This window comes from Sturnus vulgaris, chromosome 28, assembly GCF_052056855.1.
Source record: "Sturnus vulgaris isolate bStuVul1 chromosome 28, bStuVul1.hap1, whole genome shotgun sequence".
NCBI lineage: Eukaryota > Metazoa > Chordata > Aves > Passeriformes > Sturnidae > Sturnus > Sturnus vulgaris.
Window position 1 is genome coordinate 1,018,016 of NC_142270.1, and position 26,592 is coordinate 1,044,607.

The 26,592-nt window shown below is 46.8% G+C and overlaps 1 protein-coding gene across 2 annotated transcripts in view; it reads left to right on the plus strand.

The window, feature by feature from the left end:
* Nucleotides 1-35: 35 nt before the first annotated feature.
* The window catches only part of SLC23A2 (solute carrier family 23 member 2), a 46,353-nt gene continuing 19,796 nt past the window's right edge, over nucleotides 36-26,592 (plus strand). The window contains exons 1-4 of one of the 2 annotated variants that reach the window (XM_014892104.2): nucleotides 36-141; nucleotides 21,721-21,989; nucleotides 23,223-23,321; nucleotides 26,165-26,281. In XM_014892104.2, coding sequence (XP_014747590.1) covers nucleotides 21,858-21,989; nucleotides 23,223-23,321; nucleotides 26,165-26,281 — 348 coding nt within the window. In that variant the 5' untranslated portion in view covers nucleotides 36-141; nucleotides 21,721-21,857. Of the gene's footprint in view, nucleotides 142-13,723; nucleotides 13,780-21,720; nucleotides 21,990-23,222; nucleotides 23,322-26,164; nucleotides 26,282-26,592 lie in introns of those variants that run through there. The other variant, XM_014892105.2, reaches the window with a different exon arrangement.

The following is a 26,592-nucleotide window of genomic DNA, read 5'->3' on the forward strand; positions in this document are numbered from 1 at the left end:
CTTGTGGGGGCGGAGCGGGCCCCGTCCCGCCCCGTGCTCTGCCTGCCGGGGCCGCCCGGCCCCGCCGTACTCGCCGTGGAGACCGAGGGGAACGGATCCGCAGCCCCCAGCGCCATTGCCGCCCTCAGCCCGCCATGGCAGGTGAGCTCGTCCTCCCCGTCCTGCTCCCGCCGCCGCCCGCCCTGAGGCAGCAGCCCCGCGGCGCTTCTCCGCCGCGCTCTCCCCTCAGCGTTCTCCCCGCCGCGCTCTCCCTTCTGCCCTTTCCCCTGAGCCTCCCGCCCGCTGTCAGCTCCGCGCCGGCCCCGCACACCCGCGGCTCGCCCCTCGCTGCCGCGGGCCGGAGGGTCGCGGCTCCCCGCACCTTCCACCATGATAGCCGGCCGCGGTTCACCTTGGCCGCGCGGCTCCCGCGCCGTCCGCACCTCTCCGCTCCTCCTCTCCTTTTTCTTTCGCATTTGCGGGTTAAATAAACCTTTCCCTGTGCTCCGCGCCGGCGTTTTCGGGCTCGGCATGGTGTGCGGGGCATGGGGAAGGGGCTCGGGAGATGCCCGGGTCGGCACCTGCGGCGGGGTCACCTGCGCGGAGAGCAGGACTGAGCGGGCATCGATCCCCGGGTGGGGTCGTCTCTCTGTGCCGCTGAGGTCATGATTATTTTTTAATTTATTTTTTTTCTTTTAATCTGAAACAAAATGGGTGGCAGAGCCGTAAGCTTGCAGATGGGATGGAGAAATGCAGGTTAATTCTCCCCTGGTCCTGAAGGGGTGGCCTCGCTCTTCCCTGATCCCGTTCTCGTGATATGCTTTAAAGCCTTTTTTTCTCTCATTTTAAAATTATTTATTCGTCTTTTCTTTTCCTTTTCAGTGCACCTCGAGGCAGTAAATATTTCGGTTTTCTGGTTTTAACTTGCAGGCTCTATTCGATATCGTGTGTGGTTTTCTTTTGTTTTAGGGTATGTTTTGGGTAGGAAGAAGTGATGTAGGTAGCCCAGAAAAATGCCCGAACAAAGCTTGTGAGCCTATTAGGTTTCCTAGAATAAGGACTAACCACTATCATATATTCCTGTTATTAGTGGCTTTTGCCTTTTTTCCATAAAAGCGGGGAATGAGGCAGAGGCTTTACAGTTTTATTCCCATCCCTTCATTTTGGAGCCGTCGTTGTCATTTTGAAGGCAGGGAAGAGCAGCCCTTGAGGCAGTTTGGGGCTCTCCTGGCCAGGTGAGTGCCGGCTGGGCTGACCCCAAAGGCAGCAGCAGAGCCGGTGGAAGATTCTGGCAGGGAAGGGGAATCCCTCGAGGTGTTTAAGACAAGGTAAAGACCTGGCCTGTTATTTTTTTCTGCCTTGTCATTTCCCACATGCAGCTGGCTGTTGGTGTGAGTTCAATGACGGGTAAATGCTAGGCTCCCTGTTGCTGATTAGCTTTAATTTTCAATAAAAACACCAAATGCTCCGTATTCACTGGGAGCTTAATATGTCTGTGTGCCCTCACTGCAGTGTAGTGCTGCCAGGCTTGAGCAGGCTTTAAATTACCCAGTTTAAGCTTAAAGAAAGAGCTGGTTTGGGTAGTGTTTTTCCTGGCAGGTGGAGTTTGATGCAGGCTGTAAAACGAAGTGGAGAAGCAGAACAAATGCTGGAGTGATGGGCTGCACAGTGCCAGAGCCAGGCTTAACTGCACACCTTGGTCTTCAGTTGATTTCAGTGTAGATAAAGGATTATTGCAACAAGTAGCTCAGGTTAGTGAACTGGAAAATAATCCTTGAGATATGTGGAACAATTGGATTAGTTGATGAGCTCTTGCACCCCTACTCCTGGCTCGAAATCATGATCCAGATAGCTTGAAATTAAAGCAGTATTAACATGGAGATGCACTGAAACAAATTCAACCTTGGGCTAGCAAGGAGGTTAAACAAGCCCTGAGATTTTTATCATGGTTTTAAACAAGCCTTTGGCTTAGTCAAGATGCTAAGATGACTTGAAAATGTCTTGTCAGTGCCCTGGGGACAAGAGGAGGTCACGCTGGGGTTCTCAAGAGAGGGTTGTGCTCCTGCTGTGGCTTAACAGGCCGAACTCGAATGCTTTAAGAGCATCCCAGTGCTGTCATTGGGCTGTAAGCCCTGCCCTGAGCCAGGCTTAGCTTGCTGAAGTCTCTGGAAACACACGGCTCTCAGCAGATGGAAGGAACAGGATGGGAATCAGGTTCTCAGAGCACAGGCCTGTTGCTTCTTCAGCATTTTCAGCTTGAAAACAAATGGGAAGGAAAAGCAGCTCCTCACACAGCGGGAGGATTTGGGCTGCAGGCTAATCGGTATTTCCTTGGGTGACAGCAGCAACTGAAGCAGCTTCCGTCCCTCACCCCCTGGCAGTGTCCCCTGGGGGCATGTCAGCTCAGTCAGGGGTTAGCCCACAAAACCTTGTGTTTCTGTGGCAGCCACATCTGTTCGGGGAATTTTTGTGCTCTGTGCCTTCCCTAAGCCCAGGCAGACCTGAATCCATACCCTAAATCCATATTGGGTGGTGTGTGAGTGTATTTAAACCTTGCTAATATGAGAATTTGTGTCTCATAAGGTCGTCTAACAGTTGAAATCCAGTGGAGAAATAGATCATTTTTTTGTTGCTATTACTTGGTTGGAGACTTCTTCCGGAGAAGCTTGAGATAATGGCAGTGTTTGAGGTTTGGATTTTTCCTAACAGAAAACATTGACTGTGGATTTCCCTCACATTTATTAAGAAGAACCTGTAAAAAATGCTGCATTTTTAATGCAGTTACTATTTCAAATGTTTTTAAATTAAACCGAGTGTTTTATCTTTCATTCTGTCAGTGTGTTTGGGAATTTATGTCTTCCTGGTGTGGCCAACTTCCTCAGCCTGGTGGAGTGCCCCGGGGGGGGGGCTGTGACAGTGGCTTTGTTGTGTTGTGGTAGTTGATTGGAGACCATTGAAAAGAAAATGGGTGAAACCCCAGGTATTGTCGGTATGGATTCTTCCAGAAGTGGCTGCTTAGCTGCTCTCCTGACTGGTCTGAACTGCAGCGATTAAATCTCTCCTGATCCTGAGGAAGGCAGCTGGCACCCCCGGGAGCTGTTCCCACCGTGAACTGGTGTCAGTAGGAAGGTGATGGAATCCTGGAATTGTCTGGGTGGGAAGGGACCTCAAAGCCCACCCAGTGCCACACCTGCCATGGACAGGGACTTTCCACTGTCCCAGGCTGCTCCAAGCCCCAGTGTCCAGCCTGACCTTGGACACTGCCAGGGATCCAGGGGCAGCCACAGCTTCTCTGGGCACCCTGTGTCAGGTCCTCAGCACCCTCACAGGGAGGAATTCCTTCCTGAGAAGATCTTCTGCTGTTGCTGCTCCTGTCAACGTCTTTGTGTGAGCCACGTAAGAAATCTCAAGCCACAGAAGTTTCTGTAGGGCCATTTGTTTAAGAGATTTATTTTGCTTCCAAACACTTCTTTATGTGTTTATCCTTCCAGGAGAAAATGCAGATGGCTGCACACAACCCTTCTACTTCCATCGGAGCTGATGGTTTATATATTGCTGGAAAATCTGTTTATATCAAGTGTTATTTATGAGGCCTCCGTGGCCATGACATGGCCTGACAACAGTTACCATGAGGGTTATTTTACTTAAAAGCTGAAGGAAGACAATATTGACAGTCAGGATGAGTAAGAGACAAGCATCCTGATGTAGTGAAGGCAGGAGTAAAAGAAATCATTATAAATGAAAGTTCTTGCTGTGTTCTCCAGCCTTCCCGGGGGTGAAGTGTGTTCAGGCACTGCCAGCTTCGTGGGGTGCACTAAATATTTCTGTCAGTACTTGGGAGCACATTTGCTTTATGGACAGATGTTTTTAGTTGTTATGAGCTGTCTCAGGATGGGATTTCTTTGATGGCAGGAAAGAAATCTGATGATATTTGGCTGTTTTCAGGTTGTGGGAAGGAAATGTTTGCTGTGTGAATGTTTTCTGTTGGAGATGAATCTACATGGGGATTTCTTGCCATGGCAATTTGGCCCGGAAAGGAGCGGAGCTACTTCCTTGGAAAGGCGGTTGGGGTGTTGAGACATCGCTGGCACTTGGTGGGGAAAGAGAGGAGGAGGGAGAGCTGGACTTGTAGCTCAGAAGTCTCCTTTTGTAATTTCATCCCTTCCACTCGCGTTAATCTTGGCCAAGCACTGGGAACGTGTGTGGCATCAGGAACGCCACGTGCCCGGCGATGGCCGCGGCTCCCGGGGCTGTCTCTGCAGGGGCACCAGGAGCTCAGTGTGGCTTTTGTGGTCCCCGGTGTTGTCATCAGCCCCGTCTGCTGCAAGTCACCCTTGCCTGGGAGCTGTGACTCTTCCTTTGGCACTGCCGTGGCCCCGGGGCTTTGAGAGCTCCCGGGATGGTTTTTGGCAAGGATGACTTGGCCAGCAGGCTGTGCCCAAGCAGCGGGTTGGGTGTCTCCCTGCTGTGTGCTGGGGGTGCATTGAAATGCTCTGTGTTCCCATTCCACAGCTCCGTTTGATTGTTTGCTGAGGAATGGCTGGGCTCGAGGTAACTGTAAAACTAGTATTTTAATGAGTTTAAAATTAGAAATTCAATTATCTGAGTCTCCCCGTGTCTCAGTTCTCAGGCCAGAAGGTGCAAGTGCTGGTTAAGGAGGGGACTGGGGCAGGGAATGCACTTAACATCCAAGTGTCTGCCTTTTATTTATTTCATTTTAATATTACTTTTAAATAGCAGCTTCAAGAGAGAATAAACTTTATCCTATTTCGTTGAAAGGGAATTTCCAGAGTTCCTTCTCAACACATTCAGGCAAGCAGAATATTTTATTCTTCCCCCAAAACCTACGTTACTAAGCACTAATAAATGGATGTGTGTTTTTAAGAGGCACCTTGGGGGCATGGCATGGCTGGATTTTAGAAGCCTATTTTGGAGGCTGATATATCTCTGTCCTCTGAAACAGGAATGTTTTGATCTTGGATTTGCGTCAGCAAAGTGCCTGAGAAAACAAGCTTTGTCTGCTAGTTGTGTTTTTAGGAGCAGAGGAGTCCAGTTGTTGTGGTGGAGGAGCTGGGTTGTCCCACAGTACCTGGGAGTATCTGAGCTTTCCAAGCTCTGTGTGCTCTGAAAACAACAACTGGCCTGGTTTCTGCGTGTTTGGGTTAAACCAGCGTGTGCCCTTCCTGGTAAAAGAGACTGTTTGGATTTGTCACCCACTTCATGCTCACTTTAGAGTAAAACTGCTCGAAGAATGGGCCTCAGATGAGTACGATGGTGAAGGAGGGATTGACTCACCATTTTTTAGTTTCGACTGTTTGGAAATGTGAGTCACCCAAACTGATTGTGAATTTGATTTTGAATGGCCCCATGTCTCCCAGTTTGTTGTCTGAATTTATATTTAAATCGAACTGTTGCAGGGCTCGTGCCATTCCAGCAGTTGGCTGAAGTATTTTGGGAATGCAGGGTGGTGGGAAAGAAAGTGAAAAGCAATTTCAGAGGGGCTCATGCACTGACATTCATGGGCATTAACCTCGGGTGTGAGCTTTGAACAGTTCGGGCTCTCAATGGAGCGACACATTTTAATTGGCTTTACTCCTGTTTTGCATGGCCGTGAAATGGCAGCCCAGGGCATTAATGTCGATTTTAGTGGTTTGCTGGCTGTTACCCACTTGTGAGATTGTAAAAGTTAACACAACAAAGTGCAGCTTTAATAGGAAAATGCCTTGAACACTAATGCACTTGGCTGTGTTTATGTGCTGGGGTAGTTAATGTGAATTTATCCCAGGCTCCCAGCCCTTTGGAAGTCCTGTGGATCTCTGCTAGCAATGGCAAGGAAATGCTGAAGTCTTTGACCACTAAGCCCAGCTTTGCTGAGCACCCTGTTTTCTAGCCCAGAAGCCACCATCTGAAGGGTTTCCTATTTTTCTGCCCTTAATGCTGTTATCACTTATCTGGAGTGTCTTGAATTTCATGCTGAAGCTCAGCTCAGGTGCTGCTGTGTTGTGCTTTTAAAGGGAATTGTATGTAAATGTTCTTAGCAGCACTGAAGGTCATGGAGAGGTTCTCATAAAACGGGCACGTGACTCCATGTCATGACTTTCACTTTTTATTTAGGAGCTTGGAAGAGAAATAAAGTGCTGCACTGCAAAGTTAGCAACCTTTGCTTTTGTGTGCTGATTGAAATGAGCTCAGAGTCTCAGAACTAATAGCGCTCAGTGGACTCTGCTGTGGGAAGGTTTGAATTTTTATGGAATCTTCAAATCCCTGTGACAGGAAAAAACTAATTTTGCTGTGTTTATTACTTGTCCTTTGTGTGGACAATCCTGTATCCAGACCCCCACCATACCCAAGCAAAGGAAACATATCCTTGTTTTTGCAAGCTCTAAAGAACCAGCTCTTCACAGGTTACAGCAGCTTTTTTTTCCCTTCTTTTTTTCACTTTTTTGGTGCAGAATTAATTGTTTCTGAAAGGCAACCCTGATGCAAGTAGCATTTGCTGGTCATATTTTAACAGACTGGGGGTTTTGATAAAAGCTGGCAGATCATGGTTTCCTGATGGGCATTTTGTTGTATTAAGACTAAACCTAAAGAATAATTTGGATTGAGACTGACAAGAAAGAAATTGAAGCTGCAGGTCCCTGTTCATAGGCTGCTCAGAGTGCAGGAAATAATTGCTGTACTCTCATACTGCTCTGTGTCCTTTCATCTCTGGGAACAATAACAATTACCAGTAATTTGCTGGTATTGGATGTATTTGCATGGGTGCCATTTAATTTTGTGTGTGGAATTTTGTGAGGTTATGCTGAGCAGAGTCATTATTACCAATATAATTTCACAGGGCTCTGGTCTGGTTTATTCAGCCTGTTGGACACTTGCTATTTGTAATTATTTCAGCTCACTGATAGATGCTTTTAAAGCTAAAGAAAAAAAAAAAAAGATGGATGAGGGAGAGGATTTGGGGGTTTTTTTAATACCCAAGTCTTGGAGGTTTGTTGTGGTCCTGTCAGATGTTTTCCTTGTCCATCTGTCCTGTTGGCAAATACCAGGAAAGGCAAAGGATGGAAGGCTGGGCTCCTTTGGAGTCATGATCCTCCTCATAAAAACACGCTCTGAAAACCCCTCCTGCAGCAGGGGAAGAGCTGCTGGTCCTGTAAACATCCCCTGCTAATGAGCTGCTCTGCTTTGGAGGGGATCAAACACAGTTAATGCTTTTCATGGAGATGCCTAATCAGACACAATAGAACCAAGCAAAGCTGTCAATTAAACCTTCTATTCAATTTCTCGGTATAAATGAGCCTGAAGCCACAGTGCAGTCTGAGCTCCCCTCCCTGGCTGTTGGGTTTTGGTAAAGATTTTGTGATCAGCATTAGCCCAGTTTTGGAGCTCACTTAGGTATACTCCATCTGCATTGTTTTTTTCTCCTAATTATTCAAAGGGCAAAATGTGTGCTGAAGTGCTGTTCCTTCAAATAGCAGCAGCTAAGAAGTCTTGCATTTATCTGAAGCCAATTAAATAAGAATAATTGAGATTATTCTGTTAAAAGCAGTGCTGAAACACATCTGCTAAAGAGCCCTGAAGATGAAGCAGCCATTAAGGCACAATATTAAACCCACAGTATATTGGTTAAAAAAGGATTGGTTTACTGGCAGAAATCACAAAGAGGTTTACTGAAGGTAAATAGAGGTTTCTTTTACTAAATTTTGCCAAAGTACTTTTTATAAAAATCTTCCCAAAACCAAGAAGTTTTCTTCAATAACGTATAGTTGGTTTAAATATTATTCTAAGTAGTGTGAACTCTGAAGATGTTATAATTCTTTGTGCTTTACCTGAGCAGCCAGTTGGGTGTTAAACTGCCTGTTCCATTTCTGTCCCTTCACCTGGAGAAGCCAGTTAACCTCCCTTACTGGTTCTGTTGCTTGTGGGGATATTTAATGCATTCATTTCTATTTAATACATTCTTAATTACCTGCTTAACACAGGGAGGGAAATCTTCAAAGCCACTCCACTAGATGACATCCCTGGTCTCTGCCTGGTGACGTGGTGTGTGACACAGGGGTGAGGTGGCAGCTGGGCTCCAGCAAGTCCTGTCCCCTTGGACTGTCCCCATGGATTCAGAGGGTGGAGGGACCAATAAATGCACATTTCTGAGGAGGTCAATGCTGGTGGCTGGGCAGGAGCTGCTTTCACCTGAGCCTGCCTGAAGCAGCAGCAGGGGAGTCACCCAGCAGAGCTGGCTGAACACTGAAACACTGTCAGGCTTGTTGTGAAATTAATAAATTAGTAATTGGTTGGCTTAACGTGTGGGAATCAAACCCAGGGCTGCTTACAGTTGTTTGGTGTGTGGGAAGGGAGTAAGGAATGCTGGTTTGGCTTAAGCATCATTAATGACAATAATGATTTAATTTTTCCCCAGTGGCTGTGGGAAACCAAGCTGTGCTTGGTGACCAAAGCTCCTGGGGCAAACAGGTGGGCACCAGTTATTGGTGAGAATATCACATTTATTGTTGCTAATACAGTCAATAATGGCATCTGTTCTTGCTCTGTGGCACTGAGAGATGCTCTGCCTGTGCCCTGCCTTGTGCCAGCTCCAGCAGGAAACTTCTCTTGCTGCTCTGGGTTTGGCTCCAGGTCAGGACATCCAAACCCCGCGGAAGGGGTCGGAGCAGCCATGCTGGGATTGCACTCCTGCAATCCTGGAGCCAGAGGATCCTGTCCTGGGAGCCCAGCAGAGATTCCTGCAGATGCAGTCAGGGTGGCTCTGCCCCTCAGCCTTGGGAGCCTTGGAACCTTTCCTCTGGAAGTGGTGTAAATTCACTGATTATTCCCAGGAAAGATTTTGAAGTAATCTCAACGGAGTGAAAGGTCACTAAGCAAGAAGGGCATCACTCTCCCAACTGGATAATTAAAAAGAAAATTAGAAAGTGTGCTAAGTTGAGATTGACTTGTGGCCATGCTTTGAAAATTAAAAGGGCTCTTTTCATTTCGGATGCAGGAGGTTGAGATTGGTGGGAGGAGGAGTTGTGGCTGCCGAAGCCGTTGGGCCATGAATTACTGAGCTGTGAACGAGATCCCAGGATCACTGACCAAAACTATGGATAGCTGCTCTTTCCCCCCTCCAGTTTTTAAAGCATTTAGTCTTGCTGCTGGAGTTTTCAGCCTGGCTGCTCACTGTGTAATGTGGGGTGATTTTTAGACATCCAAGCAAATGATATATTGAGTGAAAAACTATAAACGAATGATTTGGCATAGAAGAATTTTGCCTTTAGAAAATTAAAGTAACAGCAGCTCTGGCTAAAGGGTGGGACTTCCCATGTTCTTTGCACAGCCTGCTGGATTTTTCTGTACAAGAGTTTAGCCCACCCTTTTGAAATTATTAACAGTCACAAAAACAGGGAGAGAAAGCTAAAATATAAGTGTGCAAGCTAACTGGTAACTGGTGTGTCAAATTTGGCCATGTTTTCCTGGGCATGGAATGGGTTGGGGCGGGAGAGACCTCAAAGCCCGTGCATCTCCCACTATCCCAGGCTGCTCCAAGCCCTGGCCTTGGGCACTTCAGGGGTGGGGATTCCGGGAATACATGAAGGTAATGATGTGTTCAGGGTAGTCTGGGAATACATGAAGGTAATGATGTGTTAAGAGTAATCTGGGAATACATAAAGGTAATGACACGTTAAGGTTCTGCTACCTCTACCCTGCTCTGTTGCCCAGGCTTTGCCTCTGTCTTTCCTTCGAAGACAAAGGATTTGAGCTTTTGCCTTTAATTGCAGGAATACCTGGAGCACCAGCAAAGGAGTCTGATTTAGTTTATGAGCAGGGTGAATAGAGTAACAGGTCCCAAAAAGCTCATTCCTTCTCTGGGAATTTTGGAAGTGTTTTGATTTGTGCCTGTGCAGTGCAGGGCTTTGGCTTCACTATTCTTTTGTTGTTCTTTCTTGACAATGATCCCTTATTTCTTGCCCAGAAGTCAGCCATGGGTGTTCTTAAAGGCACTTCCATCTTGTAATTACCTTTTTACACAGAACTCTGTGTCTGCTTTGATGTACACCTCAGATCCTGAGTTCTTCTTACATGTGTTTAAAAATACACTGTTGTAGGAAGAGTTCTAATACTTTGATAATATAGGCTGTAGATGAGTTAGGGATTTAAGAACAGAATTTTGGCCACAAAGTATTGCATTGTCCTGTTGGAAATGTGGGGTTCATTGGCCATGAATTGCCCCAAGGTGTCCTTTTTCTAGGAGAGAGGGATTTATGGGTTCAGCCAGGTACAGCCTGAGCAGGAGCCAGGACTGGGCATTGCTCCCTGAATTACCTGGGAAGCTTTCAGAGCAATTCCAGTAATTCTTGGTGTCGATTTGAGTCAGTAGTGGGGAAGAGCAGTACATGTTTTCATATTACAGCAGATCTTCTGGTAACTGCTTTTTCAAGGAATTCATAATTCAGTGAATTTATAAACATCACTCTAAGATCAAACTTAATAGCTGAGGCTTTCTGCTGTTCCCACTTGTGGGTGGAAGTGGATCTATTTATTAGACTTGTGTGTGAAGCTATTTTCTGTTTGCTGTGTTATATGTGAGGATGTTCATGGGAGGCTGCTGATTAAATAAGCTGATCTAAAAGATCACATATTTGCTGTGGCTTTGGGAAGAAGAATACTTAAATTAGGAGATGGCTACAGAGATGTAGTGAGGGGGCTCATTGAACTGTCAGAAAGGAGGCCTCCTCCACCTCAACTTCTGGGTGAAACAGGATGTTCTTGCAGGGAAGCTGTGCCTCTCCCTGAGCACTGCTGGCACTGAGTGACTGCATCCCTCTTCCTTTTGAGTGTTTTTTGTGTTCTTACTGAAGGTTCAAGAGGGGATTGCTTACCAGGTGTTGCATTATTGTGGTTTTGGTGATGGGACCATAACCATTGTGTGCCACCCATGTGTAGGGAACTTCAGAGAAGGATTTTATCCTGCCTGAGTGCTGCAAAACTGCACAGAATAAATCCTCTGAATAAATATTTCAACTCAGAACATTGTCAGTAGTTTACTCATGTGTGTCCAAGCCCAAACAGAATTTGGCTGGAGCACTCGGAAGTGTTGGTTCAATCCTTAGACTGAACACTGAGGTGTCTGAGAATAAGGCAGAAAATTGGGTTTTCTTGTAATAATCAAAGTGAACTCCTCCTAGGAGTAACATTTCCAAGCCGTAGAAATGCTTCCACCAGTTTGCATTTCAGACATTAAGCAGGTAATAAAAATGATGAGTAGCTGTGTCGGACCATCATGACCAAGCTCCCCAGGCTGAAGCGAGCGAGACAAATGCTCTGCTCTGATTCCCCTCCCACAATAAAGTGCAGCCACACACAGCTCCCAGCTGGTTATTCCCGCCTGGCTTCCACACAAGTTCAGTTTGGAACTTGAAGCTGCACTGTGAAATATTCCAGTGCTTGAGAGAGTGGAGTTTCATTTCGAATTAGTATTCTCCTGGAGTGTCACAGTGATTCCAGTCCCTGTTCGATGCAGGGAATTGTAACCCAACAACCCACGCTTGGATCTCTCCCGACATCAATCGTGGCAGCTGGGATTGAAGTGGAGGTACCCACATTAGCAGGTGATTTATTTGGATTTAGTGTAAATGCAGAGTAATCAGAAATAAACTGTTCGAATGATGAAATTCTCCACTCACTGGTGGTGAATTTTGGAGCGATTAGTTTTAATTGCAAGGTAAATAGACAAGTCTTTGATTGCATACTTTAGAATTTTAATTGCACTGAACTCAATTATACTTTGAACTAAGATATTCAGGGCAAGAAGTATTTGAGTCACTGGCATTATTTAATCCAACTATTAAAAAATAGTTGGGATTAAACAATAGTTAGGCATTGGAGTAAAAAAGCAGATGGCTTACTTCTTTCAAAACCTAAAGTTTTCCTCTTGCCATTGATCACTCTGTCCTGTAGCTCCCTGTGAACACATCAAATGTCTTGAATCTAAAACAATTTCTTAAAAAGTGTTAGAGATGAGTGCTCTTCAGCCAGTCTGGGTACAGCAGTTGGTCTTCTGTGGTCTTAAGGTTTGGTGATGTTTGTGTTATGGGCTCTAAGATTTCTTTACGTTGAAGTTAAGATATTTCTGTTTGTGAAAACATTTGGAATTCAGAAGGAAGGAGGAAAGGAAAGGCTCTAATACTTGGAAAAGGAGCGAACGGAGGGGGAACCTTTTCATTATCTCCTTGCAGCGGGGATTAAAGGCTGGAACATGCTGTGGGTTTGTGCGCGCACTGCTCAAAGGAATCGCTGGAGATCCTTGGATCGCTTCCGTGGATCTGAGCGAGGGATGAATAAGGAGCCTTGCACGGGAAAGACGTCAGCTCTCAGTTAACCCTGCCCTGCTCAGCTTCTCGCTGCGGGACCGAGCACATCCAGCCCGGGCCAGTGGGCGGCGGTTCCGGCTGTGACTTGTGCGAGGCTGCCGGGGGGTTCTGGATGGAACCGGGGGGGCTGGATGGACTTGGGGAGGTGGATGGAGCCAGGGGGACTGGACAGCACTGGCAGCCTGTCCCTGCCTGCACACACTGGGGTATAAAAAGGGCATTTCAGGTACAGTGAGCTCATCCTTGTGCCCTTGAGCTCCGCACTCTTGGCCCGGTCTCAGTTGGGTGCAAGGGGTGGAGTTGGTGCTGGTAAACTGGGGCAGAAGCTGCTCCCGGGGTGCTGCTTTGTGGTGGCCTGTTCTGGTTATGGCTTCAGTATCAGTTGTAGGGTGATGGGTCTCGTTAATCCTTTGGAAAGGGAAGATGGGGATGAGTAACTCGGTGGCAGCTGGAGGCAGGGCTGTGATGTGACAAGTTACAAAGTGATGTTCGGGAGTGTAAGGGCAGCCTTAGGCAGCGCTGTGCTCCCACAGAAGAGGAGTGGGGCAAGGAGAGAGGAGATCCATAGGAAGCAATTCTAGAATCCTAGAATTGTTTTGGTTTGAAAAGACCTTCAAGATCAGGTCCAACCATTAAGCCAGCACTGCCATGTCCGCCACTAAACCACGCCCTGCATGCTACATCTCCATGGCTTTTATACACCTCCAGGGACAGGGACTCACCCACTTCCCAGGGCAGCCTGTTCCAGTGCTTGGTAACCCTTTATTTATTTCTTGTTGGCTTTGTTGTTGTTTCAAGTCTTTCACTTCTTCTCCTGTGTCCCTTTTCCATCTCACTTTGCCCTGTGCCCATCATTGTTACTCAGCGTTTTCCATGGGGGAAGTGGATAAGCCCAGCATGACTCCTGGTGTGTTTCAGTTCTCAGTGAGGTTGTGGATCACTGACCTTTGTTTTAGGGAAAGACCTCTATGATCTGGGACCTCTGGAAAATGTGTCCAGTTGCTGATAAAAACATGCCTGTGCAAGTTGCACAAGGGAGGCTCATGGAAAAACACTCGGAGAAAAGCCCCATCCTGATTCCAGCTGCTGCAGCCAGGCATGTAAATATTTGTGCCAGTTGTGTTTGGAGGGCTCTGGCTGGGTGTTCTCCCTGTGAGTATTCTCTGGAGTTTGTGGCCAAGCTGAAGCTCCCAGGCCGGGCTGCTTTGCGTAAGCCCGGCGGAGGCGTGGAGTAAGGGGGGAGTAACCGGGGAGTAGCCAGAGTGTCCAGGGCTGCCTCCTGCCCCGCCTCGTGTAACCGTGGGCTGGGACTGGGCACGGAGCAGTTACACAATGGGGAAGTATAAAAAGAGGGTAAAAGTGCTCCTGGGGGATGAATGTCTGCATCCTCCAGGCTGCTGTGCCCTCGACTGCAGGAGCTGCCTCCGAGAGCTTGGTGCAGGTTTGCCTTGGGATTCACAGCCTGGTGGGGATGATTGCAAAAATTCAACTGAATTGTTGCCAGCAGTATGAAATAAGAAATTTAAAAACTTGTGTTTGCAGGTGTTAATAACTAACTTGCTGTATCTTAAAGGATTTAAGGATTTGAGGATTTAATTTCTTATTTTAAAATTGCCATCACTGTAAAAAGAGATATTTGCTATTTCAAAAGTATTTGCTCTTTTATGTTTATCCATAAACTTTGCATGGGAAAAAATTATATATTTATGTAGTAAAAGAGATTTTTAAGAAAGCTTGAGTGCAAAAGTACAGCATCTTAGTTAGTTTCTGTATTAATTCCACATCCTAATCAGTTATGCTAAATGGAAGTGAAGTGTTTCTTTCCAGACAAGCCTAATAGATAACTCAGTGTAAAACTTTGCAAGTGTGGGATCAGTTGCTAGGTTTGTATTGATTACTGGAGTCAAGCTGTTCTCTTTCCAAAGGAGCCACAGTAATGCTCAGCCTTTGGGAAGGAGCTTCACATCCAGAGCTGAAAAATTGGCATGTTACCTCGATTTACTTAATAAATGGAATTTTTCCTAGATGAGTCTCTAACTCCACCTTTGTTTTAATGTGATTAAAGTCTTGGAAAGAAGGGAGCTTTCATCAAAGTGCCAAGTCCCAGTACAAAGCAGGCTGAGAAAGGACCCAGTGTGAGCTCAGGTTGCTTTGAGGGCCGTGAAGGAGCTTAACGAGCTGTGTATTAATATCCGTAATAACGGGGAGGTATCAGAATGCCCAAATTATTAAGTCTCCCCAGGGAGACTGTAAGGACTCCATAGCATTCTAAATCAAATTACTGTGTGCCATACACTGCGAGGTGTGCTGAGCTCCTGTGAACGAGCAGTGAGACAGGATTTAATTTTTATTTTTCCTGAGTCTGGAGAGCTCTGCAGGTGTCAGTTCCCAGCAGGGCTGTGCTGCTCTGTGTACAGATAACGAGCTGGAAATTGCCATCTCCCACCTTCTGCTTGCACTTCTTTGGAATTTAATTCTCCCATGTCCTTTTCTCATCCCTGTCCACTGGTGGGGTCCCCCGGGAGGGTGGCAAATGCACTGCACAGAATTCGGGCTAAACTGCTGCTTTTTGGAATAAGAAAATGGGAGTAATGGGGTGAAAGATGAGTAGGAATTGCTTGGCCAGCAGTGTTTTGATCAAACACCTTTCAGGGTGACTGATGCTGGAAACACTCGGATTTCAGCTATTCTAGTTTAGAATCACAGCCTAACTAAGCTCTCAGTTAATAACTTGACTCACCAAACTTGTAGTTTTTGAAAGCTGTGAGATCCTTTGTTAAACCTCTCATTCAGCTGGATTTAAGTCGCCTTCTCAACGAGCTCATTCACACAGGAAGTTAATGAGATTGAGCTAATGTGCTTTAAATACACGAAAGGTTTGAGCTCGGCATAACTTTCCTGCTTAGCTGTGTGTAGACTTGCCCTAATAACGTTGGTCAGTTATTAAAGCACCGTTCTGGATGGCAGTCAAAATACCAACTACTTAAAAATTCATGAGTGCCTCCAAAGAAAGAATATGTTTGTGCTTTGAAGAGCTACTTTGAAGCGAAGAGAGAAGCTTCTTAAAGTACCCATCAACACTTTTTAAAACCTAAACTGAGTTTTGTAAAACTCAAATGTTAGGAAGTTTGGATGTTTAGCAGCATTTTGTTTGTCTCTGCTGCAGATGAAGACGAACTGGGTGGTATTAGGTTAAATGTGGAGTCTGCTTTTCTACAGTTGTGGATGTGGTTCAGTGGAGGAGGGAAATCTCTGGAACATTTAGGATGTGGTGGCATTTCAGTGCAGCTTCAGTTGATGGGAAGGAACTCGAGAGGCCCCTGCTAAAGACAAATCACGAGTTCCTGGGACCAAAGAGCTCCAAACAGCCCCAGAAAAAAACTCGCTCTAAGACTGAAGCAGGAGGATGGTTTTTACAAGTAGCAAGAGAAAATTAAGTGTGAGTTCTGGGCACCTTCTTCACACCTGTGAGGTGATGAAAATGCTCTGGAAGGCAGAAAAAAAGCCTTTTAGGCACTCCCTGCATATGTGGACAGTGGGTGGGACCTCACAGGTGCCATATCCAGGCACAGATCTGGGTTTAACAGTGTGAAGCAATTCGACTTGTGGTTGTGGTTCTGCAGACAGGACTGAGATTGCATCGTTTAAGTACTTACCGGGCTTTTTAAACCTCGGCGATGAGATATTTATGGAATTTTTTTAACTGGAGAGAACCTTTTTCCCAGGAGAACATCCAGCACCCTCTGAGTAGCAGAGTTGGTGCTCTTTTGGTGGCTTGTAATTTGGTCCTTAATATTTGAAAACTCCTTGGTAAAACCCTTGTTTCATTTCCAGCAGGTTCTCAGAAACAAGTAACTCAAATGTCTATTTATTCTAGCTGTGAAATAGGTATGGACAGCTGTGCAGGCTGAAGAGGGAAAAGGGGAACTGTGTTTTAAGGTTCTTCTGGTATTAAAACAGTAGAAGAATGAGAACACTGATAAATCCAGTGCCTGGAGCTGATGCACAGCAGACAAGGTATGGCTAATAACAAAAATAGGAGATTTGGGGTTTTAATACCTTAATGGCACAAAATCAATGCACAAGTTTTGTGAGGTTGTAGCTAGAGCCAGTGGGGATCTGGAGAAAGGTGCAATTCCATAATTAACTGGGAATTGCCTTGCTTTTGTGTGGAATTGTGTGTCTGGCCAGGCACAGCCCTGCTCTGTGAGCAAACTTTGTCTGCTTGGAGCCTCTACAGCGTTCCCGAATTGTCTGCACTGCTGGAGCACTCCCGTGTCCCTGAGCAGTTTGGTGAAGGGTTCTTGGCAAGGAATTCCTTTCACAACTTCCCTGATCTCTTGGCATCCATCCTGTCCTTTCTGCAGCTCCCTGGCTACTCCAGTGCCAGTCCCAGGCTCTCCCTTCTCTGTGTCTCCCTGCCCATGGCAGCTCTGGTCCTCAGGGCTGCTTTGGTTTCTCTGTGACTTCTCCTGGAGAGCGGGAGCCTAAAGGGGCTTTTTTACCCCAAACCAAGTAAATCTGGTGTGTTTGTTACTGGCTTGAATTTTTCACAGCTGGAACACTGCAGGAACTGAAATTTTGCTTTAGCCTCAGCTTCTGGTGGGTCCTTCCCACAGCCTTAAACCTGAGCAAGTGGGGTTAAAGCTGGTTTTATCTTCTGCTCAGACTTGGTGCATGTAACAAGAAAATAGTATGCAGGGAGTCCAAATCCCTTTCCACGTCTCTGTTGTGTGTCTGCTGCCAAAAATACAATCTCAGACCTAGAGGATGCCTTGATTTGTGTTAAAACACATCATGTGCCCAAGTTCCAGAGGTGCCAAACACTTGGAAGTGCCATGGGAGGTGGTGAAATTCCAGAGGCACCTCAAGTGGGACAACTTCTGGCTAAGCATCATCTCTGCTTGCAGGAGAAAGTTGGTGTGTTCACGTGAGTCTGACAGCTAATTAAAATAATAAATTGATGATGGTAATTAAGCAGTGACCTTAATTTGATTCTAATCTCCTTAGTGTGTGCAACAGCCAGAGTTTTTTGGCTCTTCAGCCGTTGGTAGCAGGCAGGAAGGTCCTGGCTGGCTGTGCCAGCACTCCTTCCCTGGGGAGCTGTGACATGGCTGCTCCATCCCCAGCTGCTTTTATCACCACACTTGTTGTGATAACTTTACAGATATTTCCCCTGTGCAGCAGGGAAGGGCCACCAAATACAGGCCAGTCCCTGATTTTCCACAGGGTGGGGAGGAGAGGCCCACAGGGACTGACTGGGGACTAGGGATTGTCTAAAGGGACAGGGAAAGCCTCAAGGATTTTGGTTGGCACTGGGTGGCGGGCTCCCCTCAGCTGAGAGAAATTTAGAATCCAGTTGGAATTCAACCTTCTTGGTTTTAGAAGGTTTTTTGGTTTGAGTGTGGCATATAAGGATATACACAGAGCTGCTGGAGATCCTTTCACTTTGGAAAACCTGTAATTTTTAGGGGCTGCAAGTCATGGAGGAGCCTGAGCTTCCTCCAGAGGGTTAATCTCTAGGTCTGCTTATTGCAAATGAGCTTTACAGCATTGCCATGTCCTGAGCATGACCTGCTGCCCAGTCCTGGTGCTGCCAGCATCTGACAAAGCCTTGACTCTTCTAAGAAGAGAAGTCCAAAAAAGCCCCAAATCAACCCAAACTAAGAGCCCCAAGAATTTGTCAGTTGCCCAGGAATGTCACAGCCTGGAGGTCAGGTGGGTTTTGTTTTTCCCAGTCATTGCCTTGCCAAGCTCTGGATTCAAATATTAATGTTGAATTAATGTTGAAAGCCCTCCCAGTGGGCCTTCAGCACTGTAGGGAGGAATTGCCATGCCAGTAAATCTGATCTAGGCAATACTTTTGGGGCGGTTCAGCCAAAACCTATATCCAGTGCTTTTAAAGGAAACAGTGCATGCAAGGGAGGTGTCTGCATTCCGTTGCCTGCTCCTTTGTGGGTTCATGGCCAGTTTTCCCTCCCATGGCAATAAGCTCTTTATGTCTTTCTGCACCTTCTGTCCTGCCCAGGTTAACCCTTGGATCTACTTAAGAGATGAACTTTGAAAGGATTTTTTACTGACTCACAGGCAGGTGGGTACCTTGTGAAGTGGAAGCTTTTTGTGCAGCTTGTGGTGGCACTGGGACAGATTTTCTTGTAGGAAAACCTTTGTGCTCCTGTGGATGTCTTGTATTTGTGGTGGAGGTTCCAGAGCAGAGATTTGCAGGAAGAAAAAGAACATTTAAACTCAGTCTTGCATTGTAGATCTCCATATCTCTGATGGGTTTTATCTTCTTTGCATGAGCTTTGAAATGCATCCTGATTTGTTTAAACGAAATAGCAGCGACTTTGGCAGAAGGGAAAATGTGGTGGGTGGTCCTGGAAGCGTGAGAAGGTGATGATGTGTCAGACCAGACACTGCCAACTCTTCGTGTCCTCTCCTGATGGCTCCTGGGCTGGAGGGAGCTTTTTGCTGGAGAAAAGGCGCAGGGCTTGAAGGTGCAGAGTGGCTTTTCCCTGGCCAGGCGGCCTTTCCTCCTCAGCTTGCACGTGGGCTATCTCCTGCCCTTTGTCTAAACCTTATCTCCAGCGCTGTAAACCCTGGCAGCTCTTGGCCTTCTGTGTTAAACACACGTGTGCACTGGAGGTGTACACTCTGTGTGGAAGGGCGAACTTTAATCAGTCCTGACAGAAATTTCACTTCCAGCCTTTCCACTTGATCCCAGCCTGCAGGTGATGGGTTGTACTGAGTGTACCTGCCTGATGCTGAAAGGGTTTTATCTCTTTCTCCAGGACTTTTCAGCTCCTGAGAAGCTGGATTTGCCCTGCAGGGCTGTAAAAATGCCTGAGTCGTGTGGTGGGACACGGGGGGCTGATAAGGAATGATCTCTCCCAGATAGCTTTAGGCAGCAGCAGAGTTTTATCTACTTCTTTTTGACACTCCTGATTGCAGAATCAAAGCATTCCAGAAGTCTCTTGATGATCATCTGTGCTGCTAATTTTAATTGCTGGGTAGAAGCAAGAAGAGCTGGGAAATTCATTCTCCTGGCTTTTCTTGGACCAGCTCCTCCTAACACAAAGCCTGCCTCTCTTTAGGAAAAGCAGCAATGAGAGGTTTTTTGCCTGTGAATTGGGAGTTGCCTGTTTGGGAATTGTTATTTTAGCTCCATTGTGTCAGCTCTCAGCAATCAGTTGATCCAAGGCAAGCTCTGCTGCTGTCCTGCTGGAATTCCCAAGAATAATTCCCAAGCAGTGATCCAGGCCTGGAGAAGACAGCTGCCCTGGTGTTGTGCAGTGCCCAGCAGAGCAGGATTACAGAGTCTTGTCTTTTCTCTCTGGAGATGCTGGTTAATGCCAGCTAAGCAGCTTAGGGTGCCAGAGCACCTTAGAGCAGCAAATCCTGTGACTGGCAGCTTCCCTGGCTCCAGATTTATTGGCCCTGGCTTAGGGAGGTGTCCTGCTGCCCTTTCCCTTCCCAATCCCAGAGGATAAAGCTGCCAGACTAAACCTTGCCTGTCTCCATCTCTGATTTTCTTGGAGCATAAAATACATCTGCAATGACAGAGAAAGGCAGATTCTTTTCTCTTTGTTCTTCTGTACTAGGAAAAAAAAAAACCCAAAACCCCTTATTGCTCTACAGTGAAAGCAAACAAAAAACCACTCCAAAAATCCCAGCCCAGAACCCCAGTGCCCCCAAAGCTTTAACCTTTAACCAGTGCCTGTCTTCTCTCTGCCCTGAGCTGCACTTTGAAGTGGAGCTCTGTGGTTATTGTGAAAATGGGAATGACAGGTTTTTTCCAGAGCAAGCCAGTGAGTATTCAAACCAGCCTTCCCTTTCAGTCTTCAAGTGAGAAATAATTATATGCTACCTTAATATTTACCCTCAAACAAATCTTAACACTGGTTTGCAGGCACTGTCTTCCATCCCATCTTGATTTAATTAATGCTTCAAGGGATCTCAGTGCCCAAATCATCTTTTTTATGTAACTTTTCAGGAGATACCTACATTGATTTAAAAGATTTAATATTTCTTTCACCTCAAGGAACCAGAATTTTCCAGCAAATGGGCAATTAACAGCTATTAAGAGGTTCTAAACTATTAGTATTCATATATTAGTACAGTCCTGAATTGCCCTCAGCAGAAGAGTCTTTCTCAAGTTCAGTTATTATTGCAATTACAGTAGACAGGAGCTGCTGGCATTTCCTGAGCAGCATCTGGAAGGGAGACTTTAGGAAAAACCCAAGTTCTGCTTCTTTTCTTCCCATCCAAACGTGTGTTTGTGAGTGTCCATGAGCTGTTTCCAGCTCAGCTGAACTCGCTATTAACTTGCATTTGGAGTAACACCAGTGTGAGTGGGTTCTGCTGCTTGGATGGATGCAGAAAATTCCACTTTTTGTGGCTTTCAAGAGACCATTTTTCAGGTTCTGTCCTGTACTTTCACCTGTACCTGACCTGGTTTCACCTGCAGGTGTTGGCAGCTGCAGTCTCTGTTTAAAGCTCAGTAACCACAGGTTGCAAAACTTGGTTTGCTGCAGGATTTTCTGTGCTGTCCTGTGGGGAGTTTAGGTTCAAATGTGTTAATTCCTGCTCTTTTCTCTTGGAAATGGAAAATATGGGATGACAGGGGACTGACTGGTCTGATTTAAAGAGCAAATGTGGGAAAACTGTACTGTAGTGACCCATCTGGGAGAACAAAAGAGACCCACTGAGGGGTCTGATCTTTCCTGTGCCAAAAGAGAAGTGAAACTCATTAAAATGCAGAGTTTGTCTACAAACAGTTCCTTCAGCATCCTCGGGCAAATTACTTGGAATGTTCTTCATACAGCTGAGAATTTGGGGATAATTTTGGGTTAGGATGTTCAGCAGAAAGAGCTGCTTCTGTGTGAAACAAACTCACTGAAAGGCAGGTGTGCCTCACTGTCCATCCAGTGTGAGCTTCCCAGATGCTTTTTATTTCAAAGTAACTTTGTTTCAAAGAAAGGATTTCAGTAATACAGAGGTAAGGTAACCCTGGAGCAGCTCTGCAAATTCACCCTCCTTGGAGAAGCCCAGGTCTCCTTTGTGGTGGATGTTCAGCTGTTCTGCACTGCTCTGTGCCTGGAGTTTGTTCCCAAAAAGTTCTGTGGAAATGGCTGTGAGATTAGTAGTATATCGAAACCTTAGATTTTTTCCAATGATTGCAAAATACAGGAGAAGAATGAGAGAATAATCAGAGTATTCCCAGTATGAAAGAATTTCAAATATCTTGACTGATAATTATCAGGGAGGAATGATGAGAGCTGGTGAGTCACAAGCACAAAAGGGAGCCCAGTCGGTGGGGCTTGTGCTTTTGCACATCTGTTTTAGGGAATAAAAAAATCTCAATTTCTGCCTTCCCTCCTAGGAGCTGCTGATGCAAATGACACCCTGATGTCCCAGCTGGATTACTGAGCTCCTGTGTGATTCCTGGAGCTGCTGCTGTTGGAGTAAGGAGCTGTCCTTAGTTCTTGGCCTGTCCCAGGAGCACCTCCTGGGTGCTGCATGCAAGTCCTGGACGTGCTGGAAACGATGGGGATTGGCAAGAACACCACGGCCAAATCGGTGGAGGCAGGAGGCTCCACAGAGGGGAAATACGAGGATGAGTCCAAACACCCCACCTTCTTCACCCTGCCTGTGAGTATTTCCAGCCCTGCAGCCAGGCTCAGGGTGAACCAGGGATGATGTTCCCGTTGTACACACCCATATTTCCTCGAGCAGTCAGTGCCAAGGCTCTGCTCCCCTGAACATATGGGCATAGACACGGCTGCTCTTGCTGGGTGGGGTTGTTCGTGTTGCCAGGACGTGCAGCACCCCAGCACTGCATGGTCAGAGCACTGAACTGTCCTCCTGCAGCAGGCACCACCCCTGGGCTGGAATCATGGAATCCCTGAGGTTGGAAAAGTCCTCCAGGATCCTCAAGTCCGGCCTGTGACTGATCCCACCATGTCCACTCAATCATGAAGTGCCACATCTGCTCTGAGCAGCTCTGGGCATGGAGACACCACCACAGCCCTGGGCAGCAGTGCCAGTGCTTAACAACTCTTTCAGTGAAGAAATATCCCCAAAATCCACCCTGAGCCTCTCCTGGCCCAGCCTGAGGCCGTTCCCTCTCCTCCTGTCCCTGCTCGCTGGGAGCAGAGCCCGACCCCCCCAGCTGTCCCCTCCTGTCAGGAGCTGTGCAGAGCCACAAGGTCCCCCCTGAGCCTCCTTTTCTCCAGGCTGAGCCCCTTTCCCAGCTCCCTCAGCCTCTCCTGGGGCTCCATTCCCTTCCCTGGACATGCTCCAGTTCCTCAGGGTGTCTCTCCTGAGGGGGCACATCTGGACCCTGCCCTTGAGGGACCTCAGGAGCCTCCTTGCCCACCTGGGCTCGTGCCCAGCCTGTATTGACCACCTGAGCTGCTCAGCTGAGAGTAGGAGGCAGCAGCAGGGAGACATTTGCTTGTCTCCTACTGACATTTGCAGTTTAATCATTCTGTTGTACACGTTACCTCTCAAGAACCCTTCAGCCAGTCTGCTCCTGCTTCCCCCTGCCCCAAGCTGACACTGCCCAGGTTTGCAGGAGCTCTCTCTGTGGTGTTTTTAAGGAGCCCTGTGATTTTTTAGGAACTCTCTCTGGTGTTTTTGGGGAGCTCTGTGTGATGTTTTTGGGGAGCTCTCTCTCTGGTGTTTTGGGGGAGCTCTCTCTCTGTCCCTAGCCCTGCTGTTACAGAAATGATGACTTGCTGTGCTCCTCATTTTTTCTGACAAAATGTCAAGAGGCAGATGTCAAGTACCAAAGGAGAAAACTGAGTGACATACGAGGTGTGATCACAGGGGAAATGTTTATTTTAAAAGACCTTGTGTTTCTCTTTTTGTGACGTTTTTAAGGTTGTGATAAATGGTGGAGCCACATCCAGTGGTGACCAAGACACAGAGGACACAGAGCTGATGGCCATCTACACTACAGAGAATGGCATAGCAGAAAAGGTACGTGGGCCTTCCCTGCTAGGTGAGAGCTCATTCTTGCTCTCTCAGCTCGTGCTTTGCTCACAGCAGCCTCCCCTGGCTGTGAGGTTTCCTGTCTCAGAGGTGCTGACTTGCAGATTGACATCACCCCAGGCAGTTCTGCCCTCATGACTCCTGGTCACACACTTTGGTTGCAGCACTTGGGGCATGACTCAGGAAATGGTGGAAGCAGTTCATGCCCTTGGTTGTGAATTTTCCCAGCTTTTTTCTCCATTCCTTAATTCCTGGGCCGATTCAGTAATAATCCTGCAAGCTGAGATGGTGTGTATCTGAGCTTTTGTTTAAAATAAGCATGAGGATTATGTTAAATCTAAACTTCTAAAGTGTTGAGTCACACTGGCTTGGTAATAGAGCCTTGTCTCTGAAAAGCCTCAACCTGACCAAAGTTTTGCAAATGTCCTGATAGAAACAAGAACAACTCCTGGTTCCAAGCAAGGGCATTGTGATGCTCCTTCCTTCCAGGCTGTAGTTTCTCTTGGGGCAAGGATGATATCAAGGGATGCAGTTAATGTTTTCCAACTCAGAAACACAAATTCAGTTCTGAATTTCAGATTTAAAACACCCCAGAGCAGCCAGAGGCCTGTCAGTGTTGGGTTTCAAAGGAGACTGGGCCTGGTGCACTCCCAGCTCATTCTGCCTGGGTGTCTCACTCACATCCCCACAGCCCTCATCATCCCACTCATATTTAATGGACAGGCTTTTGTTGACCTGGAAAGTCTTTGATGGCTGATTTTTGGAGCATGCTGGGGCTGGAGTGGAGAGGCACAATCTGATAAAAGCCTTAAGCAAAAGGTGTTTGGGTGGAATTGTGCAATGAGATAAGCCATCTCTAGACATGAAAGTGTTCCTGGTTTTACCAAACATGTGCTTTTCTCCCTCCCAGTTGATCCATGTGATCAGAACTGGGGATGGTGGAGAATAACTCACCTAAAAGAGACTGTGAGCTTTTGAGCAACCAGATCTCCTTGACTTAAAGCTTTGCTGTGCCTCACAGTGAATGAACAGGGTGGGCAGGCCCTAGCACAGGGTGCCCAGAGCAGCTGTGGCTGCCCCTGGATCCCTGGCAGTGCCCAAGGCCAGGCTGGACAGGGCTTGGAGCAGCCTGGGACAGTGGAAGGTCTCCCTGCCCGTGGTCCCACTGGACCTTAAGGTCTTTGCAACCCAGCCAGGGAAGGGCCAGGTTGGACATGAGGAGGAATTTTTCAATGGAAAGGGTGGTCAGGGATTGGAAGGGATGTCCCAGGGCAGTGATGGAGTCCCCATCCCCAGAGGTGTTCAGAAAATGAGTGGGTGTGGCACTTGGAGATGTGGTTTGGTGATGACCATGGTGGTGCTGCTGTGTTGATGGTCAGACCTGATGATCTGAAAGGGCTTTTCCAAGTTTGACAATTCCATGATTCAAATTCCTGATTTTTTCCCACGTGTTTATTTTGTTTGTTTGTTTTTGTTGTTTTTTTTTTTAGAGAATTGGGTCAGGAGGGAGTTTGTTCCTTTTTCAGTCAGTGAGAAGCTGTCACTGGTGCTGCAGGAAGGGTTGGGCAGGGACAGTTCCCCTGAAATTAGAGTTTCTATATTTTTCTTTTCTGCTGCAACACCCTCGACCTTCCCACAGTGCTCACTTGCATTCCCTGAATGTGAATTATCCCGGTGGATTTGTTTTCCCAGCAGGAGGCTGAGGTGGGAGGGCAGTGTGCCAGGGGTCAGTTTGGCTCTCTGAGTGGCAGGTGGCACCAAGTGGAGATGATCTCAGCATAATCCATGGATGTGTTGGGATTTTTGGAGAAGTAGAGACCGTTTGAGGCAGTCACGAGTCTGGCAGAGTTCCCAGGCTCTGTGTGAGGCAGCTTCACGTGGGTTTGCTACGTCTTGGGCTGGATTAGGGCAGAGCAGTTGTTGTGTAAGGTAATTTTTTAGTTACTTGACCTGAAATTACAAAATCCAATACTTCCTCCTGCTTTTATTGTTGTGCTGGGAGCGTTGTGGTTTGTTCTCAGGAATTTCCAAACCAGAGGGTTGGAGGGAAAGGATTCCACTCATTTGTGACAGAGAAATGACAGAGCTGGCCCTTGTTTTAGTGGAAAATCTGCAGGGGTGTTGATGTGTGAATGTCTCTGCTCAGTTGTCCATTGGCTGTCTGGGACTTCTAGGGCACAGCGTGGCCTTGCCTGAATTCCTGGGGAAATTTAAATTCCTGGAGGAATTCTGCTTGACTGCTAGGAATTGGTTGGGGATTAATTTGGGTATAATAATTAACATTTTTCCTGACTGCATAAATGGGAGAGGCGGAAGAAAAATTATAAATTCTGCAGCCAAAAGTGGTTAACCAAGATGAAATTGGGTAAGAGCAAAGCAGGGAAGCAATTATCATAATGAGGATTTATTTTTTGCCAGTGATTTTGGTCTCTGATGCAAGGACAGAACTCTTGTGCTTTGGAAACAGCCAGGGTTGGCTTCTTAGTTCCAATTTTTCCCTGTTTTCTTTTTTCTGTTTGCTTTTGTGGTTTGGGGGTTTGGTGGGGTTTTTTAAGTCTTGTCGTGTTGAATCCATTTTTAGGTACCTTTTGGCTGCCAGATCAGTTCTGTCATCAGTCAGCAATTATAAATAAAAAGGCAGAGAATGGCTGTCAGAAGGGAACGTGTTGGGTACAAATTCAGGAGCTTGATGTGAAAGGCTTTGAAATTGTCACAAATCAGCGTTGCTTGGGCGTGCTGAACCAGCCTTGGAGTGACTGGGAGTTGGCTGACAGTTGAAATTCACTTTATTCCGTGCAGCAATAACCTGCTGGTCTCTCTTGTTCCTGCAGAGCTCCCTGGCAGAGACCCTGGACAGCAGTGGCAGTTTGGATGCCCAGAGGACTGACATGATTTACACCATTGAAGATGTTCCTCCCTGGTACCTCTGCATATTTCTGGGCTTGCAGGTACATCCCAGAACAGAGACTGTTTCTTCTTCTGTAACTTTCAAAGCTTGTTGAGGACTTTCTGTGCAGTTCATTGTGTTTGTGTGTGTTTTATCCTCCTCCACTCTCACATATTTGAAGAAGGTGCTCATAGGTTTCTTCTGAAGCTGATCACACTCAGATCATTGTTCTGAGAATGATTTGAGTTTTCAGTTCATGCATTTGTGAGATTCACTTTAAATATCTAGTTATAAAGTGCTGTTGGTAAATGATTGAGCAAAGGCTCAGTGGTGGTTTTCACAAGGGACATGGGGCACCTCTGGAGTTAAAGA